This window comes from Colius striatus, chromosome 1 (assembly GCF_028858725.1).
Source record: "Colius striatus isolate bColStr4 chromosome 1, bColStr4.1.hap1, whole genome shotgun sequence".
Lineage (NCBI taxonomy): Eukaryota > Metazoa > Chordata > Aves > Coliiformes > Coliidae > Colius > Colius striatus.
The window spans coordinates 201,283,682-201,304,438 of record NC_084759.1 but is presented as its reverse complement, the minus strand read 5'-3'; the positions used below and the strand labels follow the sequence as shown (position 1 = coordinate 201,304,438).

Genomic DNA, 20,757 nt, shown 5'->3' with positions numbered 1-20,757 from the left:
TATGCTCCTGGGTAGGTGAATCTGGGCTTGGAAAGAAGGCATGAAGAGGTGTATAGAGAGACACAATTTGCAGGACTAATTTCTTGCAAGCAATTCAGCAGCTGTGTTTTTAGGAGGGATTTTAGCGTAGCCAAGGAGATACTGTCCTCCAAAAGGAACAGTTTGAAAAATTGTGAAGTCCTGGGAAAGAAATACTAAAACAAATGAGTGGGAAGAGAGAGGGAGTGATACATAAAGGAACATGTTGGAAGTGATGAAGCAGAAAGATCCTGCAGGGAGTGAAGAACGGGTGTTCTGCATGTGTTTGAGATTGCAAAAAGAAAAAGGGCAGTGTCAGAGACAGTGATCTCCTCTCAAGGTCTCTGATTAGTATGTATGTTTAAAAAAAAAAATCCCAAACAAAACCCAAACCCGCCAAAAATGCTCAAACTCATGACAAAAAAGTCATGTGCAAAATCCTCATCTTTTGTGTTACTGATCACAAGCAGTCACTTGTCAAAGTGGCCAGCATTACTATACAAATATACATGCCATGCTTCTAACTAGTAAATTCCAGCCTCCCTTGATGGGAGCTTTGTGAGAGGTTTTGGAAATGTAAATGCAAAATCCAAAAAACCAAGAAGGAATATGAAAAATCGCAAATGCATAAGAGGATTTGTGATGGCTTTGCAGACTGGAAGTAGGATGTGAGCTCCCAGGTTGGAAAAGGTTTGTAAAATGGCAGTCAATTAAAATTATATGTGATACGGGGTTGACAGTCTGCATGTTTTCAAATGATCCAGCTATAGCTGGAGTGTGATGGGTAAGGTGCAGCACTTAGTTGGATGTCCTCCTATGGTAGTCATTAGTCACCTGTTTCCTCCCTATAGAGCAGAGAGCCCTAATGACAGTGGATATAACGATGCCTTCAGGGATGCTCAAGGAGTAACACAGCTCCTATAGCAAGGTGTAGCCTGATTCCCTTCATCATCTGTTCTGCCAGTGTCTGGAGGACTTGAGGACATGCCTCAGAGGGGTTGTCAGCCCCCCTCATCACCCGTCACACAGCCGATAGACAATTAGCAGCTGCTTCTTGTGCATGGCCACGAGTTGAGACCTCTACCTTCACCACCTTCCATAGGGCCAGCAGTTTGGCCTCTGCTGTAGAGAACCACAAAATATGATGTACTGCTCAGTCTGAACTTTACAGTGATATGCATAGTGTTACCTAAGCGACTCTTCAGTCCTAGTGCTGCTCTTGCCTCATCTCTCTCTTACATCAACTTTCCTGACCTGCTGCAGACTTATGTAACTGCCCCAGCTCTCCTAGCAGCCCTTTTTTGGGGGGAAAAGCTGCTGATTCACCCTGCACACAGGTGCTGCAGTGCAGCTTCTATTGCAGTTCTTGGGTGAAGTAGCACCAAACTCCTCTGAGCAGCGCTGGAAGAAGTAAAGGGAGGAGAAAGAAGTTGGAGCTTGAGTAAGGTCACACTGCAGCATCCATCTTTCTTCTTCTCATTTGGAGATGCTTGCAGGGAAAAGAAAATACAGACTTGATGGATGATTGTATTAGCAAGAGGATGGAATGCAAAGCAGGCAATACTGGAACTTAATAGACGCAGGGTTGCATCTGTTTTACTTTTAGAGGTACACCTCCAACAGGCTTTAATCCTGGCTGCCACATGTCATACTGACCAAAAAAAAAAAATAAATCACAGAATCTTAAGGGTTGGAAGGGACCTCAAAAGATCATCTAGTCCAACTCCCCTGCCACAGCAGGACCACCTAAAGTAGACACAATGGCAGAAACCATAGGGTGAGGCACCCATGTGTGGGCCCCAGCAGATCAGTGTGTGATGCTGAATGCCACCAGCATTGGTGCCTCTTGGCTGTGGCAGTTGACATGTGGTGATGAGTGGCAGAACTCAGTGTGCCATCGATGTGTCTCACAACGCTGTCTTCCTGCACTGGTATTGGCATTCACCCTGTGCGGTGCTTGGCTGTGCTACAGAAGTGCTTGTATGCCTATGGATCCCTGAATCACAGTGGTCTATAGAATACAAATGAGATTTTCTTGAAAAAGGACTAAAATAAGAATTAGTGGCTCAAGCAGCCAACTTGGAAAACTGATGCTGTAATCTCAGGTTCTTCTATACCTCTTGGGAAAGGAGAAGAGACACCCCTGGGATATTCATCACTACCTGAGCCACGGAGTGTGCAACAGACTGAACAAGTGGGTTTGGAGGGCCAGGTTCTGCCCATTGGTGAGAGAAACAGTGGTGTTGACCTATACAGCCTTAGACATCAGGACTCCAGGCATCTGAGATGGGACAGGGTGATGTGTGGAGAGAACTAGAGACATGAGTTGAAACCACAAAAAGTTTTTAACAGAGTGCTGGTTTAATGAATATTCTCAGAGCAAACCAAAGTCCCAGAATAAGGCAGTCTACAAAGATCCCAGACTTCAAAAGCTGAAAAGGAGGAGATACGTGGTTTTCAGTGCACCAAATGTGCAACATGTGAAAATACATTTTTAGAAGACTTTTAAAAATTCAGAAATCAGAGTCAAGAATAAAAGGGAAAAAGAAAAGGTGAGTTGAGAAGGAACAAAGAGAGGTTTTAGGGTTTTCTTTGTTCTTTTAGTTTTAGGGTTTTCTACTGCTCGTCAAACTTTCCTGCAGGAACTCTCCGTCAGCTGGCTCTAAGAAACCATCCCAAGAAATGTCTTGTCTCACAGGGATTAGCTGGTTTTTGTGACTATGCTCATTTCTGATGATAGCTCTGAAAGTGTATTTTCTTTCCTTGCTGGTAGAGGCCCTATTAGTCAATAAAAATAATTAAATTTATATTATCTAGATGTAATTGGTGATTATGCCATCTAGATGGAAAAAATGCTTTCAGATGAGCAGAAGCCTATATCCTCTGTTAAAATGACTGAACTTCTTTAATTTCCACAAAAGTGGGCTGTGGGGAGAGTGGTATCCCCCAAGCCTGCACAGGGAGGGCATTAGCAGCCATTTTCTAGCTTAATTTATTGTATAGTTCACTGTATTATGCCACCTCTAACAAACTTTCCTGCTTTACTGCTAGCATGGCTGTAATTCTGGTTACTCTATTGGGAATTTGGCTCTTGGAAAGCTAAGTGATTTATAAATTTTTAAGAAGTGATGCATACAGCTAATCAAAAGGAAAATGGGCTCTTGCCGCCTGTGCACCTGCTGTCTGAGAGGGGAGAGGCTTTCTCACAGGATTCCTCTGCCAAAATGGGAAAACAGACTTTAGGGTAGCTTGTTTTCACTTAATGTTGATGAAAGGTCATTGCCCTTGGAGCTTAAAGCCTTCGGTTTACCCAAAACCAGTTAAAGAAAAGGTAAGGATTTTGCAGCAGCGCTTAGTTTTGGATGATTGGTATGAATTTCCAACATACTCGCTACTTTGCCGTCTATGCAGAGCTGCAGGTTTTTGTGAAACCATGGTGGCCTTTATTTAGGTCAAACTTATGAGTCACTTCTTGCATCCCTCCCCAACATGCTTTCTGTGTGCAAAGACTTTCTAGGAAACAAAAAATAATCTGTGAATAGTCTCTTTCCTTCCAGCTGGGATTTATGGGCAGCGGAGAAGCATGGTGCAGGACGACTTGTGAGACAGGGAGCCTGAGAAGAAGTCCTCAATGAATTCATGCTTTAGTAACTTGACATTTGATTTCTGGAAGAGTATAGTATCTTGTGAAATTCTGGAATTGCCTCTGGAAGACTCATGACAAATGTACACTTCAAAAAGTTCTTTAAAAGAATTTAATACTAATCCATTTACTGTTAGTCCTTGCCAAGCTCCAGGTCAAAAGTTACATGCTGTTCCCTCTCCCCTGACACAGATGACACCTGATGCAGTAGAGAGATGGAGGAGAAGCTGCTCTTTGCCCTGCTTCAGTTGTTAGTGTGTCATTGTTGCTAGAGAAACACAAAACCTTGGACTGGGATTCGGGCAGAATAAAAGCATTTCAATTCATATTTGATCACATTTAAAGGAGGGGGAAGGAGAGACCTTGTAGAAACCCTGTTCATCCACTAGAGAGCATATAGGCAGTGCTTCTCCTTGGAGAAAATAAAAATGTCAAGCTCTTATTGTACACAATAATGCAATGCAGTTTTAGTGTTTACTGCTGTTCCACACGTCGCGGTTACATATGGAGAAGAGAGTATGTGAAAACTGGAAGAAGGCTTTGCAAATATATAACTTTCATGTTCAAAAACCTCTTACCTCCTTGTGAGCATTTAATATCTTCTTGTTCTTAAAGAGCGTTCCTATTCTCCCCATGGAAATATTAAATTATTTACAAAGTTCCTGAGAAATCCAGGAGTGGACTTTGCAGAGCAGATCTCTGCAAGGGCATTTTATGGCTGTTAGAGAATTCAAGTGTTTCATTTCTAGCTAGTGTGATTGGGAAGAAGCTTCAGCAAACAAACCGATGTGAGGCTGCTCATTCCGCAGATGATCAATGGCACTGAGAAGGTGATGTCCTTTGAAGTCTAATGATATTAATGTTGACTCTTAAATATTTCATAGTTGTTACTCTTTTATAGTGATTTTAGTGCTTGAGTTGTGGAACATACTTTTTTCTTCCTAATCTAATTTCTATTTTTACCCTCTAAACTACCTCCTCCTTCTGTGTGTATATAATACGTGTATGTAAATTTAAACTGTAGCTATTTGCATGTGTTTAATTAATTACTGAGGTCTCCCACCACTCATTTTTTTTTTTTTTTTTCCCCCCCACGGATGTCAAATTTACTTTCTCCAAAGACTATACTGCTGTTTGTTAACACAGTGCATGTTAGAAGCACTTTCTTCCAGTGGAATAAGTCGCTTACTTTCTCTGCTGCCCTAGTTAACCTTATTCCCTCCATCTGTAGGTTACAGATCATTCCACTTACACTTGTAACCTGCTGTGAGAGCTAGGCATGAAAAATAGTATCTAAACCCCAGGTAACTCTTGTGATAGGTATCTTTTACTCTGGTTTCTTTGTGCTTATCTTACTTATAATCCTTTATAGTGAATTTGCTGTGTTCATATAGAGCAACATGGGTTTGGTGCAGCAAAGATGTAGATTTACTACATGGCCTTTCCTAGTATATTTTTACTTTTTGTTTGCCACGAATCTGACTTGTTGGCAAATTATTTGTGTAGTGCTTAGACACTGGATGGATTTCCATTAATAATGACAATCTGGTCATGACTTGATTTGCCCTCAGCACCAAGCAAAACTTTCTTTTTGTTGCCTTTTGCAAGTGATCAATGGATCCACTTACATTATAACCTGGAGTTAGGAGCAGAATTGTATGTTAATATCTCTCGTTGCAATAAAATGACTGTTAAAGTCCATTACTTTTCTGGGGAAAAAATGGGATGTATTTAATTTTAACTGCTTCAGTAGTGTATTGGTGCATATATAAATCCTGATGAGTGAAATCAAGCAATTAGGATTAGAAATGAATAACACAAGGCATCTAGTAATTTTGGCGAGTTTGTGTTTTGATTTTGATTGATTTTTCTAATATTTACTAAGTGCATATGTATCAGCAAAGGCTCTATATCCATATGCTGTATTTTTTAAATGCCATCATGTTGACTTCTGGGATCTAGATCTGGTATTTGACAGCATATTATGATTTAATTTCAGATATCTGAAAAACTGCACCATTAAAATAGCTGATGCAGAATTTAAGCACGTCTGTTCATTGTTTTCTTTTTCAAGGTTTTTGAAAATTACACTTGATGACTAACACTGCAGAGTCAGTTTTACATTTCAGGCAAGGTTATTTTTCCTCTTTGAATGACAGCAAGTATTTGTATGCCTGTGTGCACATGGCAGGAAAATACAAAGATATCTGCCTTAGAGTTTGGTTTTTTGCTTTTTAATTGATATTTGGATGATATAAAGCAAGCAATTGCCATATGACAATGAAGTAGACCAACTTTCCCAGCTGGATGTCATATTTTACGAAGTATGTAACCAGAGAAACTGTGAATTATGTAAACTGCTAAATAGGATTCTGGGTGTAACTTATTACCCTGCTGTCTGGAAGATACTGCTTGTTGCTTACTTGCACTTTCTGAAGCAACGTTACTCTGTCTGTTTCTCAGAAGCGCTAAACTGTTATTGGAAAAAAAAATAATTCAAGGCAGGAGTGTCATAATTCTGGTTTCCTGTGGTGAAAGAGTGGGAGGTTTTGGAAGGCTGGAAGTGAGTAGTATTGAGTACGACTTCTGAAGAGTTGATTGTCATGGTTTGCATGTGTCTGCTCCGCTGCTCCCAGGTAGACACCAGGATGAGCCAGATCGTGTGATAGCTCCTGATGAGGACAGATGCTGCTCTCTGGGTCTGTTGAGATAAGTGTTCAGTGGGCCAGTTTGGGGTGGTGGTTTTGTTTTGTTTTCTGTGTTACTTCACCAAGGAATGTTTTAGTTGTTTGTCAATTGACTGTGTCCCTTTGTGGTTTTGTGCCTATCTTTTTTCAATTAAACTGAATTGTGTCATTTATTTTTACATATAGTTCTTGAAAAGCCCCTTTCCTGTCATCATGCATCTGCTTTACTGCACAAACATAATGCAGCTTCACTGAAATGGACATTTTAAATTTTGTCTGCAATACAAAACTTGCTACTTTATTTTTTTTTTTCTGCTTTTCACATTGCATCTGCTATTCTTACTTGGGATCCCTGGATTTGCTGTTGGACCATGTGCACCACATTCTTATTTAGCCGCCACCATGAGTGTAGTTGGTGTTCTGGGAAGGCAGACAGACTTTTCAGTAGCATTCAAGAACGTGTCAGGAGGTGGTATCTATGTGAGAGTTTACAAGTTAATTTGGTTTTAGGAGGAAGTACTCTTCGAAACGACCACATTTTGCAAAGAACTTTGTTCTTGTTCTAAAAATTGTCTTGCTCCACAATTCATTAGACTGGGCTTGTACAAACACTCACTGCTTAGAGCAGATAACTGGAGTCATGGTAGGTGTGAGATGATTGTTTGTGGAAGGTATGTATGTCAGAAAAATGTTGATGCCCATACGTGGTGGGGTTTTTTGTTAAGGCATCAGTTAGCAGCTGATATGAACTAGGTTTCTTTTTCAAAGGCACTTCACGATTCAGGGTCACTTCTTGGATGAAGAGCTGTTAAGAAGACTGTGTGAAGAGAGACAGGAAATGATGTTAACTTCTTAAGCCTACTGTTTGGACTTTAACCATTTTTTTTTTTAACCCTCTCCAAAAGACCTGATATATCATGCCTAATGAAATGTTTTAAGCAAATAACCATCAGCTGCTTCTCCTCTTCACCTTGTTCTCAGTGAAAGCCCAAGCTACAGGAAGAACTGAGGTAATAGGCATGGGGGTTTTAGCCCTGAGGTGAGGACCCTCTGTGCTTCTCTGGCACCTGTAGGCAGAGGCAGCTCATTTTGTCTGTTTCTTCATTAACTGGAGGAGAAGGAAGTTGGTGAGTGATGCTTTAAATATTAAAGTTTTGAAATGAATACTTGAGTTTTAAAATACTCTCCTGTTCCTTCTCTTTTTAAAAAGTATTTCTGGCTTTTTAGTTTCTCTTTTTATTTTTTTAAATGTGTCTGAGTCTTTCAAAGCTGACAGTGCCATGCAATAGGAGAAATGATAGTTCTCACCTCTTCAGTCTTTTCCAGTGCTTCTGTCTAGGATATGGTTTATCACACCTCTACATGTGAACTTTATGAAAGGTGAAGAAAGTATAGGGAGAGGCAGCCTTGTTCTTGCCTTAACCTCGGTGAATGGCAAACTTCCTCTTTCCTAAAGAGCCTGTCAGAGGTATTCTTGCTCTTGCAGACAGCAAAAGGTACTCTCTTTCAAAATCTGATTGAAAGAACAGAAAAACAGCAAGAACTAGAAAACACTTGCAGTATCCTCTCTTGCAAAACCTTCCCAAATTGTTGGCAAATGAAGGCAAGACCTGGTGCACACCACCAGAAAGTTTTAGTTTCGCCTTTTGGGTGTTTTCTTGGGTAAAACATAGTTCAACATATGCTGAATCAGCTTACTGACTAGATATGTTGGGCATAAGACATTAGGAACTGCTTTCCTGTAATCCAAAGGCTTTGGGGGCAAAAAGGAGAGTGCTTTTGTGGTGGTGAATCACACGATTCTCATGTTGCTGCGAGCCATGACCTTCATGCAGGAAGCTCTGTTACAGCATGGAGACAGAGGGCACCACGGCACAGGTGTTTGCAACAGTGTGCATGTGTTTTCCCTCAGTATTTGTTCTCATTTTGAGCTCTAAGGTCTGCATAGCTGGGCAAAAATGACAAGAGAAGATCAGTTTTTATTTGTGTGAGGAGAAGGTCTTGCAGAACCTCTGCAAAATGACAAATTTTCCATCAAAACCTTGAGAATCTAAAAACCTGTAAACAGCTCATCCTTTTCCAACCTTTGCTGAAATAGTTTATATAAATAACATAATTTTATTGTTAAAACAGCTATCTCCAATTAAAAATTCTATGATTTTTTGCTCCCACATGAAGATGACTCTCAGTTTAATAGAGCAGCCTTTAAGCAATGTGGCAGTATGTAAAGTACTTGAAAATTCAGAAATGTAAAAACCGATGTTGTAACTTAGGTTCATCTGTCAGTATTCAGGCAATAGTGTAGCAATCCTGGCCCAGCAATTCCTATTGTACAATGCAAAATGTGAGGCTTAGCAGGAAGGTATTAAAAATATAACCAAAGCAGATTTTCAGTTACTTTTGTGGTTTTCAGCTTTCAGATTCAAACTACAGTATAAACGTAAAACTTCCTGACTAGGCCCCGTCATTTAACACTGTTCTTTTTGTAAACGTGATAAAGTGTTTCCACTTCTTCAATTCACTGTAAGACCTTAGGCTTAAAAAAAAAAATTAACATTTGTGAGACTGAAGAAAAAACTGAGTTTGATATGTACTGTGTATTTATTTCATATGTATAAGCATCTTAAGAAAATATGTTTCCTTTTTTATGAACTGTTTAATGTCTTGGACTGAAAATTGAAAATGTGCTTAGACTTCAGTACTCTGTATTTAGGCTCTGCTTTTAAAAGCTTAAGGGAGATTTTTTTTTTAAAAAGAAATTTGCTAACTTCCAATAAGTTCCCAATCCCAATTTCTGTGAGGTTTGTGAATATTTTCCTTTCCTTACAGTTGTTCCTTTTGTTCTGCATGTAATTTGACTGTTACAGGGAATAATTACCAACTCTCTACAAATATATAACTCTCTGCTCTTCACAAATAACGCTGAGAGCTTAGAAATATTGTATATCATCTCTAAAGCCTACAGAATTCTTCCAGTTTTCATAGAGCAGGTAACCATCCCTCAGCCTTGTCTCAGGCCCTTTTTAAATATCTGGTCCTGTATATGGTTCCAATGCTGGCTGTGATAGGATAGTCAATGATCTCCTTTTTTACTAGTAACTTTTATCTTGCAGTCCTCATGCAACCTCCTGCTTTCAGTTAGAATTTTAAGTCCAAATGATTTTTTTTTAAATTTTTTACTTGTTTTCAGCATTTGGTCTGGACCAAAATTCAACCTTTTTGACTCTTTCATTCACCAACTGTGTTCTGCAATGGGTTCAGTCCCACTTTTTTGTATTAGTTAACCTTTTGCCCTATATATATTAGTTGATGGAAATTTTTCTCAGTTGGTTTAGGTTTGTGAAAGTCAGCAAGTCAAGGCTGATAACAAAACTGCAGCCAGCATGCTGAGGAAAGCACTAAACCCCAGCTGTACTCCTTAGTGTTCCTGTCTTTACCTGCCCCTACTGCATACCATTACACTTGATTTATCCAATGTAACATGATCCTTATGCAGAGCCAAGCTTGGCTGCCTTAAGACCTTCCATTTTCATGCCTTTCTTATCTGCTTTCCAGCTGCATTTTCCCTAGTTCAACAAATAGCTCTCATGTAAAGTTCTCACAGTAAAAGGAAACATGCCTAAGTTTGGGCAACGTGGATTTGGATGGGACTCAAGGGGATTAATGTGGTAGGTTTCAGGTGTTTTTGATCCTCCTCCCTTTCAGCTTCTTGTCTCTGGTATCTTTTATGTGATAATAACAATCTTGGTTATCTCAGTACTGGAGAAAGTTGGCAGCGAGGTGCACCATTGTGGACCATATCCCGTTGTCCACCTGTACCTGCAAGTACTTTAGTAACCCAACTGCAGTCATCTCAGGCTGGCTTTTAGGGGGTTGCAGGGGGCAATCTGCATTTCAATTAAGCTGACTACTTAAAAGCTAGACAAAGCAGTCTAAGCAAAAGATATGTATCTGAGCAGAGTTCTTCCATAGTAAGTCCCACTATGACACCTTCCTATTCAGACTTTGACATAAAACAGCTCTTGGTGATCATCTTTATGTTGGATCAAGCTTACATTGAGTTATGTAGAGGAAACTTTCATTCCTGTCTTCCTGCAAATTGAAGCAGTCAAAGGCCTTAGAGTAAGATGAAACAAGTTGCAAAACTGGAAGGTGCCGCTAAGTTTAGATGATTAAAAATACTATCATGCCTTTTAAAGTCTTCAAATTGATTCGAAAATGCAACATTTTGTGAAATACCAGAACATTAAAAGCTAAGCATATTTCTTTGTCTTGAGAATCATAAGCCTGTATGATACTCCTGTTTCATGTTTTTGATTTTTTGGCCTGTAGTGGACTGAAAAGTTACTTGGTTCTTTTTTTTCTTAAAGTGAAACATGAGGATCCCCCATAATGTAACGAGCTGCGTTCTTTCACTTTTGATTTTGATTTGTACTAGTTTTTTGGATGCATCACAAACATAACTTGCAGTCAGAATATGAGTGTCCTTGTCAATATTTGATTAAGCAAAGGTCAAACTGAAGTGAACATAACTTAAATATTCATAATTGCATAAATTGTCCCAAAAGAAGGTCTTTTATTACATACTATTTGCATACTTAGTGGCTTAGTGGGCACCATGAAGAAGTCAGCTGCTCCTTTGCTGGTGTATTTTATTTTATTTTGCATAGATTTACATACTTTTTCAGACCAGATTATCATAGAATCACAGAATGACAGGGGTTGAAAGAGACCTTTAGAGATCATCCAGTCCAACCTCCCTGCAGAAGCAGGTCAACCTAGATCAGGTCACAGAGGAATGCGTCCAGGAGGATCATAAAGACCTCCAAGGAAGGAGACTCTACACTCTCACTGGGCAGCCTGTGCCAGGGGTTCCTCATCTCAACAGTAAAATAGTTTTTTCCTATGTTCAGATGGAACTTTTTGTGTTCCAGCTTCATCCCATTACCCCTTGTCCTGTTGCTAGCTACAATAGAAAAAAGGGATGCCCTAACTTCCAGACATCCACCATTGAGATACTTATAAATAGTAATGAGATTCCCCTCAGTCTCCTCTTCTCTAGACTAAACAGCCCCAGTTCCTGCGGCCTTTCCTCATATGAAAGATGCTCCAGTCCCCTGATCATCTTGGTGGCCCTGCACTAGACTCTCTCCAGAGGTTCTCTGTCCTCCTTGAGCTGAGGAGCCCAGAACTGGACACAGGACTCCAGATGAGGCCTCACCAGGGCACAGTAGAGGAGGAACAGAACCTCCCTCAACCTGCTGGCAACACTCTTCTTGATACATCCCAGGATGCCATTGGCCTTCTTGGCCATGAGGGCACATTGCTGGCTCATGTTGAGTTTATTATCAACCAGGACTCCCTGTGGTCTCTATCTGCAGAGCTGCTCTCCAGCAGGTCAATCCCCAGCCTATACTGGTGCATGGGGTTGTTCCTTCCCAGATGCAGGACTCTGCACTTGTCGTTGTTGAACCTCACGAGGTTCCTCTCTGCCCAACTCTCAAGCTGGTCAAGATCCCACTGAATGGCAGCACAGCCTTCTGATGAATCAGCCAGTCCTCCCAGTTTGGTGTCATCAGCGAATTTGCTGAGGGTACGCTCTGTCCCCTCATCCAAGTCGTTGAAGATGTTGAACAAGACTGGCCCCAGAACTGATTTCTGTGGAACAACACTGCCCACAGGCCTCCAACTTGATTCTGTGCCATTGATCACCAATTATTATTAATGTAATCACTTTCAGCATGCTAGGGTTAGGTTAGGGTTAGGCATTTAGGTTCAATGCCTAAAAATAAGGGATTGTAGGATTGTATATCTGTTAGGAAGAAATCCTTGAAATATTCCGTTTGCCAGTGCAGATAAACTGACTAGGTTTTAAACAGTCCACAAAACACTGATGCAACTTTACTATCATAAGTCATTTATGTTTATGAACACCTGATTAAAAAAAAAAACACCAAAAAAGAACTGTTGGAAAAGAGAGTAAATAAGTAAGAGAAGAGATTGGGAGATATTTGAAAAGATGAAGCAACTATGAACAGGTGCTTTACTGAAGGTAAGGCATTCTTTTAACAGTATGAAAAAAAGGATATGGTGCAGGCAAGTCATGTAAATGTTAATGAAAACTGGTATGTTTTCCATGAACAGCTTTAAGGTTTTTGGTAATAAGCCATACAGTTAAGGAAAAGAAAAACACCAAAAGCACAAAACACCCCAAAATAAACAAACAAAACCAAAACAAGTCTCAGATCAGTGGCAGTGAGGTCCACAGATGCAGCCATCTAAAGATGAAGAAAAACATCTGAAGATTAAAAAAAAAAAGTGATCCACTATTGCTTTGGTCTAATTATTGGTGTCACCAATGACTATGCTACAGGAATGTTTGAGGCTCTCAGCTCAGTTTTGTACCACCCTAAGCACAGGGTAAAATGATCTAAACTCCTTAATCCAAGTACAGAAAAGCTAAACCTCCTTTCGGTTGGAATAGTTGCAATGGGCTACTCATGAGAAGTTAAGACAGTTGCAGGGAAAACAAAGTGTCAGGGGTAGAATAAAAAAACCCACCTGATTCCTAGTGAAAGCAAAGCCTGGAACTTGCTTTCCCCTTTTTCATTAGGAATGTGATTCAGCAGAGTTGCCACCATGTGCCTGCAGAGGTGATGAGCCCCAACTGACACAAGCAGGACCTGCAACCATCCAAGCTGCACAGAGCATGGTATCATCTGCACATCAGATGATATGCCATAGCTCTGCAGGCAAAAAAAAAAAAACCAGCAGTCAAAGAGGCAGTATCTAACTACTGAGAAATACAGGGCCTCCACCAAACCCCTGTATTGGTCAAATGCTAAAGTGCTTGTAGGAAACAAGAGGTGAGTCAAAAGCGGAGCAAAGGCAGGGGCAGAACCCTGTGATAGGTTTGTCCTGAGGAAGCTCTGAATTTATGATATGTTGCCCTGTGATGGCCCTTTTTTCTCCGCCCAGTGCAACCCCTTGCCAAAGGGAGCTACAATTTTTATGAATGCCTTGAATTTCAGCCAGGCAATTACCTTCAGGAAGATTTCATTTTGCTAAATGTTAATCTGAAGGGACTAAGTGAGGAAGAGGGGGGAAAAAAGCCACAAATTTAATAGCATTATTAACAATTTCCCTGATTTAGGAGCTTTATAAGAGAAGTTTTAGGTGAGATCTTCATGGAAATACTCAACTTCTGTAAGTGCTAATTCTAGGAGGATACTTTGCCTTTGGTGGATATAAATGATGTCCATATATGGGACTCAACACTTGGAATTCTGTTTCTGAACTACCTGAAATTAGTTTAGAGCAGCATCAGCCTAATGTAACAGTGCTACATGTCAGGTTGGTGCTTGTGACTTTTCAAGAATCAAAAAATAACATCTCTGCTGAAAGGGCTGTTTCCTCAAGTTGACTTTTCAGATTTTTAATTTTTTTTTACACTTAATTTATTTCTTGCATTCCATTAAAAATGGCACTTACAGGTCGAGGAGCATTGAAATGAATTAATTGGAGGGGAAAAAAACCAAACCAAACAACCCCAAAATAAACAGCAAAAGCTTCTCTGCCTTTGTCAACTGTGCACTTTGGTAAAGATTTACATTTTTCACATCTGTTGACTTCATGTTATAGTTTTCATCTTGCATGTAAAATTGACAGAGCCAGATAAGCATTTTTCCAATGGCTGCAGTAGGGAAGCTTTGTAATAGCTCTGGTTATTATTATTTTTTCCCCCAAACAATACCGAAATCTCCTTTATTTTTTTATGATGTAACAAGTAGTGGAGAGTTTGACTTTATCACTTTAATTGCTAATGTATAAATGCAACACTAATGTACTAGAATTATAACATTGTAAAATGACCTTCCCTTGGTTCAGCCATTAAAACTACATTAATACTCCTTCTCACAAATTGGACCTGATGCAATTTACTCATTGATAACTGGTTTGTGATTTTTGTATGGATATCTGTGTTTTCTGGAAAATTATTCTGACTTTGTCTTTTGCAAAGTAAAAGCCATCAGCATCTCAGATGCACTTATATAGCTTTTATTTTATTTAGAACAACAGCAGTCAAGAACAAGGAAACACAGTTTCCCTCCTTACAGCTTGTGTTCAAGTACTTGTGTTGGCTAGCTTTATCCAACATGGTGTGGTTCAACATACTCATTTGTAAAATTAGTGTATAACCCACCTCCCCTGCAAATTGAGACTTAATTAACATATGTTTGTAACTGCTTTCACATCCTCCTGTGTAGAATCACACTATGTGTGTGCAACACAGTTGTTGCTGGGATATAAGAACATCACCAGAGCAAAGGCCTTAGTGGAGGCAGGGAAGGGGTTTTGGATTTTGTTTAGGGGTTTTTTTTAAGATGATTTGGTACCTTTTAAAATCTCCCTGTTTTAAAGTAGGTGGGGCACAAGATGGCAAAAGACATTTCCCATATAATAGGTACTACTTCCTGCATCCTGCTTCTACGTCCTGTGTGCATCAAGGTTTTAAAGCTTTAAAAAGCAAACTCCAGGTTGAACAAAAAGACTACTAGAGCAGCAATGGGCATGTCGAAGCACACTTCAAGATAACAGCTGTCAGAACACAGGAGATGAAAATGCAACCAAGTATACAGGCTATAAGAAAACTTGGCCTTGGGCATTTTGCTTTTACTTCAGTAGTTTTAACCCTTGGCACACCAGAAATGATTTTTAATGTTGAGGGAGCACAAAGGAGGAGAAAATCCTGTATGAGTTTTTTCTGAAAATTGGAAATACACAAGAAACTAGTAAATACTGATGGATCACATCTATGAAGTACAGGCAGTACTGCATTTAGACTGCTTGGCTTTTATCTGATTGTGAGCCATGCATTTCCTCATACAGGAACTACCAACAACCTAATTTTAATCAGTTGCAATTTTGTTTTTACAGCTAAATTAGAACAGCTTGGATTGAATGGGAAGTGAAAAGAAATGTCTGATCAGAAGTGCTTCTGTAAAGCAATAACTCTCTTGCTTTCACTTCATTGAACATCTCCAGTCTGATATTCTTTATTTTACCCAAATATTAGCATACTGTAATGTATTTAAATCAGCTTCCTAAATGTGAAGTTAAATAAGCAGTTCAAGAACTATATGGAGATGTTTCTCCAATGACCTCATATTTTAAGACGCGTAAGTACAAGTATGACTCAGGAGACTGGCAACAAAGAGTGGAAACATTCAGTTGTGGTGTTTTCTCCAGTCCACCTTGATTTGGGAGCAAGCAAAAATATTCCTTCCTGATGACCGTTTAGGGGCCTATGCGAAAAGAGTCAGAGGTATCAGTTACTGCAAGCAAGCAGACACATATTTGGCACATGCCTCAGCAGAGACCATTATACCTCCCAGCCAAGCCTTACATTAGCAGGACAGCTCTTGATTTGTGACTAAAATCTGATCTGTGGCCTAACTAGACCTCTGTCCATCGAGCCTGTTGCTCCTGCACTGTCCACCTGCATTACATCCAGTTAAAATGAAACTATCTATATACAAGATTCTGCTAGCATACATTTCTATGCCTGTTATCTGAAAAAAAGCCTAATTATCACAGCCCCTTCCTCGGTATTTTCTTTTGACTCACCCAATTGTCTACAGCCTTGATAGCTAGAGCATAAATGCCAAGCTGAAACATGCATTCAGTTAGAAGATGACTCTTGACTGACCTACATAACAGTTCATTCATGAGATAATGTGACCTGGAGTCATGGAGACAGAAGTCAGTTGATTGAGCTGGGTTGGCTGTATACACTGCAAACTCTCCAGTGATTGAGGAATCATCTAAAATTAGACATACACTGTATATTATTGAGAGCCTTTCAGATCAGGCTCTGTTTCAGTAATATTTCTTTTATGAGATAGGAGTATAATTTGTCACATTGTAATCCTTTAATGCTTAACTTTATTAGCATGAAGTACTTAGGTATCAAATAAAATGAGCAATTAAGTGATTTATATTTAAGGTCTGCTCTCAGTTCAGGGCTTAGGTAGCCAGCCTCCCATGAAGTGGTGAGAATGTGCATGGTATTTACCACTTCCTTTGAGCTACAAAATGGTGCTTTTTGAAGATGAACCTCCTTATGTGTGTAAAACCCAACTGACTATTACTGTGCTGTATGTGAATATGTATTTTTACATTAAGAGTTATTGTGTGTTTGTAGTGAACCATGGGATATTTTTCTTTGCCTTTGCCTAGCAGATTTGTGAACTCGCAGCTTTCAGCTGCTGAAAAAAGACCGCCTTAACCAGCAAGCGAATGGCTTTGAGTGTAACGATTAGGCGACACTTTTTGTGTTGCTAAGCCACAAAGGAAGCTCAGATAAAGGTTGTAGGTCGGAAGGAAACCTTCAGGAGCATGCTCGTGAAGTGAGGTGGTTCAAGAGAGTCTGCAGCTGTTGCTTCTAAACCTTAAGGGGCTGTGAGGTATTTCAAGCATTTTCTTATCCTATCTTGTCTTAAAGATTCAGTAATAGAATAACATGAAATTATCTGGTGTTCTTCAGGCCATAAGTTCCTCTTTTTTATTATTTTTTGCCTTCTCTCTAAGTGTGGTAAGAGAAGTTTGCGCTTTGTCACATCAAGTCCACAGTTCCTCTCAGATGAAGCCACTTCGGCACTGACGTGTGAGGAGGAAGAGGGGACATTTTGTGCAGGGAGGCTCTGTGTTCTTCAAAAAACGTTTGGGACGCGGTTCTACGGTTTTTAAGGTTTTCTCTGTTAGTATGGGCATCTCATGGTTTTTACATGTGCATTTTAAAAGCAGGTTGCATAGTATTTCCTCTTCTGTCTCTTCAGCGTGCTCGTTTGGTGTTTAACTCCATGCTGGCACGGTTATGATCCTCTCTAGGGGAGGGTAAAGATTAATCAAAAAGCACAGGAGCTTGCTGTCAGTCTGTCCGGCAGGAGGGTTCGTGAGAGTGTTTTCTGAGTTTCTAGGTTGTTTTGGAGTTTTTTGCTTCACATATAACGAAGTGACTACCTGGACAGGAGTAAAAAGGTATTTCATTTAATCTTTGTACATTTTGTAGTGCTTTTTTGCAATTATTTTTGTTTTTACCACCGAATACATGTGATTTGACTTTGAAGAAACTGTTGGGCAGGCTGGCAGAAAAGGGAAGGGGAGAGAAACTTTTATTTTTTGCAGAAGTTTTTTCGTTTAGGTGGATCACTCTGGCTGCAAGCTGAGGCTGAAATTGCACAGGGCCCAATTAGTGTCTGTTACTTTTTCTACTTGCTCATGATTGGTTGCAGAGTCAGAGGTTTAATTAAGCAGAAATGGGGATGTTGAGTTAATGTTCATTATAACTAAAATCGAAACAGCTGTTTACCTTGCTGAAGCCTTGTGTGTTAACGTCCATAAATCTCACCCTGAGGAGAGCTCGAGGGAACCATCCCCTATAAAACATGCCTTTCCAGATATCATGTTCTATCATTTTACATACTCATTTTCACAACATTTCCTAATCATATTAATTAACACATTAAGGCATAATTCTTATTGTCTACAGAAATTACTTCAATTAAAACTATTAACATATTATCATGATTGTTATATTATTACAACTTGCTTTGTTGCTACTCAAACCTAAATGTTTGAAATTAGCATAAAATTGTCATAGCTGCGCTTTGCTTCTTGACTGTACCAGGTCTCACTGTAAACTTCCTGAATGATCTCTGTCTGTGCTCTGGGGTTTCTACAGTGAGAAAAGATGAGAGAGGGGGTTATGACTGTCCCCCAAGATGAGGCTAAAAAGAGTTGGGCTTGACTAGCTTCTGCAGTGCCTAGCAGGAGAATGACCACTGTGCAGGAACATATGGAAAGAGGAAGTGTTACAGAGGAGCACAAGACAGTAATGGATATTAATTAGCTATATTTATGCTAAAAAATTAGCAGGTTTTTGGTTTTTTTTTTTGTCAGATATGTAAGTTTTTGGCTTGTCTGTCTTGTAGGAGGAATGAAGGCAAGAGGCATAACTGGCTTTAATACTGTTATGCTCAAAATCGTCTCACAGGGAAGACAAAACATGCCCTCTGTGTAAAGGCAGATATTTATTGTTAGTATAATTGAAATCTTAATGGTCTAATCAAAGAACTAAAAGTAGATCTGGACGAATAGTTAAGGAAAATAGTTTCAGGAGGGAAGGCTTCAATATTAATAGATTTTTAACTGTTATACATACATTTTTTAGTATCTGTTCCTTTCTGATGTGTTTTGTTCTACATGGGTCATTAGACTGTTGGTTTTAGTTTTTGGAGATGGAGGGTGCTTATGACAAGTTATTTGGTGCCAAGGGCTTTACTGGGAGGAGTATGTTGATAGGAGGAGTTAATTCCTCTTTGCTATGAGGAGCGTGTTGCTGCTGCTGATGATTTTGTCTTCTTCAGTTTGGGCTCTGCATCTGGCTATTTTTATTATTTCTAACATGTTTTCAGACCTTGTTCTTTCTTCACTGGATTGCAACACAACATTACCCTTGAATTCAGTATGTATGAGATATCTTACATACATTGGATGCTTTTTCTTTCTCGTCCCTAAAACCACAGGTGTGCATTTCTTTAGACAGCTATAGGTGAATTTTAATAGCCCTGAGGTCTTGAGTACCAGCTTATGTCTCCACTCCTCCACACTGCATTGTGTATCACCTCTTCTGAGGCCTTCACTATGATACCATGTCTGAGTTCCTCTGCACTCTGTCATTATCCCAGGAACATAAATATTTCATCCTACTCACAGTACCTACTTGTTACTACTGCCTGTATAAAAATTATACTTAAACCACATCATTATGTGAAGATAAGCAAAGGTAATATAAATTAGGCAATAGCCACCTAGTCATTAGGAAAATTGCTGCTGCAGCTAAAGCAGCTGAAATGAAGCTCCAAGCTGGGCAACACAAGTGTAGGCAAGCCTGACATGCTGGAGTCCTAAGGATGTGCAAATTCAGCACAAAGTTCATGGCCTATTACTGGCACCAGCAACACTGCGTTTACTGAGCTACAGTGCTTTAACACAATGAATGAGATCATTATTTGAGTTTACCCGTATTGGCTGGAGACCAAACTCAGTGACACAGGATGTCCTTTCTGGTCTTAGGATCCTAGCAACACCTTAAACTATTGAAACAGAAAGGAAATTCTTTGCCTTTGCAGAGCAGATATTTATTGGTATACTGATAGCAGACAAGTTGAACAGAAAACAAGAAAGTTGATCTAAGTGAAGCAGATAATTGATGTCATTATTCTAAGCCATATATATTCTATTCATCTTCATGAAATTATGACAAAGCTGCTTTTCTCCTTTACAAGTAGATAGTATTTATCTACAGGTGCCCTAGGATGCTTCTGTAGTCAATGGAAAGACATTTCTAGCTCCATTTTAGTCCACCTGAAGTCTGAATTGCCCTCTAAAATGATTATTTCTCTTCACGGGCTAAATAGGAAATCCTGTGCACATAGATTTAATAAATCTGAGCCAAAGAGATTAGAGATTTGTTTGCAGCAGATGAGTTTCAGAGCCTGTGCTTTCACAGCTGTTACTAGTAACCAGCTTAGCTTAAATGTATTTCATATATGGTATGTATAGGCAGCTGCCATAGTTTAGATCATACTATTGTTACACCTCAAATGAGACATGTCCACAGGAAGTCTATGGCAGAGTGTGGAATTCAATTCTCATATTTCAGATGAGAAGATAATGCCCAAATCGGTCCTTGTCCATGTAATGTGATGTCAGTGGCACTACTAATTTCTTTTCAGTTTGCCTATCACTCCAAACTGCTAAACCATCTGCTGGTAGCAGACGAAAAGATGACAATATAATAAATGACTAGAAAAAGTTAAGATGCCTAACATCTGCTCTCCCCCAAGCTCGAGGATCTTCCCTGTATTGATGTTCTGTCATCCCTTGACATAGTAAGAGAAGATGCTTGCTCTGAAGATCTTGCAAATTCAAATAGTTTGCAGCTGGACCTACATTCCAGGCATCTATCCTCTTGTGAATTTCAGACCTAAATAGGTAATAACAATAGAGAAGGGAGAAGACAAGGGCAGGAGAACAAATAGTTTCTTAAAATACCTTGAAGTTCCTGGCCTAGGTAAAGGCCTGTATATACTCGTTCTACGTTATGATTGATGAAGAAATATATAATGATGGCAAGTAGGATTTTGCAAGAGGGAAAAAGACACAACTACCTCTTCTGAGCTGCAAGACTGTATCCTGGAATTATGTTCTGCCTAATGTTTAAATCAAATAACAGTTTGCTTGGTAGTATGGACCACACTGGTTAGAGCAAACAGAATGCAAACATGTTCTAGATAAGATTATTCAGCTCTGAAGGTGCTGGTAGGCAGACACTGTTGAGAAAAT

The 20,757-nt window shown here is 39.6% G+C and overlaps 1 protein-coding gene across 7 annotated transcripts in view; it reads left to right on the top strand.

Annotated features, from left to right (window-relative positions):
* CELF2 (CUGBP Elav-like family member 2) overlaps positions 1–20,757 on the top strand; it is a 370,482-nt gene that overhangs the window by 157,790 nt on the left and 191,935 nt on the right. The window contains exon 1 of one of the 7 annotated variants that reach the window (XM_062020115.1): positions 6,297–6,360. The exons of 4 other annotated variants lie outside the window; for them this stretch is intronic. In XM_062020115.1, coding sequence (XP_061876099.1) covers positions 6,347–6,360 — 14 coding nt within the window. In that variant the 5' untranslated portion in view covers positions 6,297–6,346. Of the gene's footprint in view, positions 1–6,296; positions 6,361–16,743; positions 16,815–17,308; positions 17,389–20,757 lie in introns of those variants that run through there. 2 more of the 7 variants (XM_062020135.1, XM_062020146.1) reach the window with 2 other exon arrangements.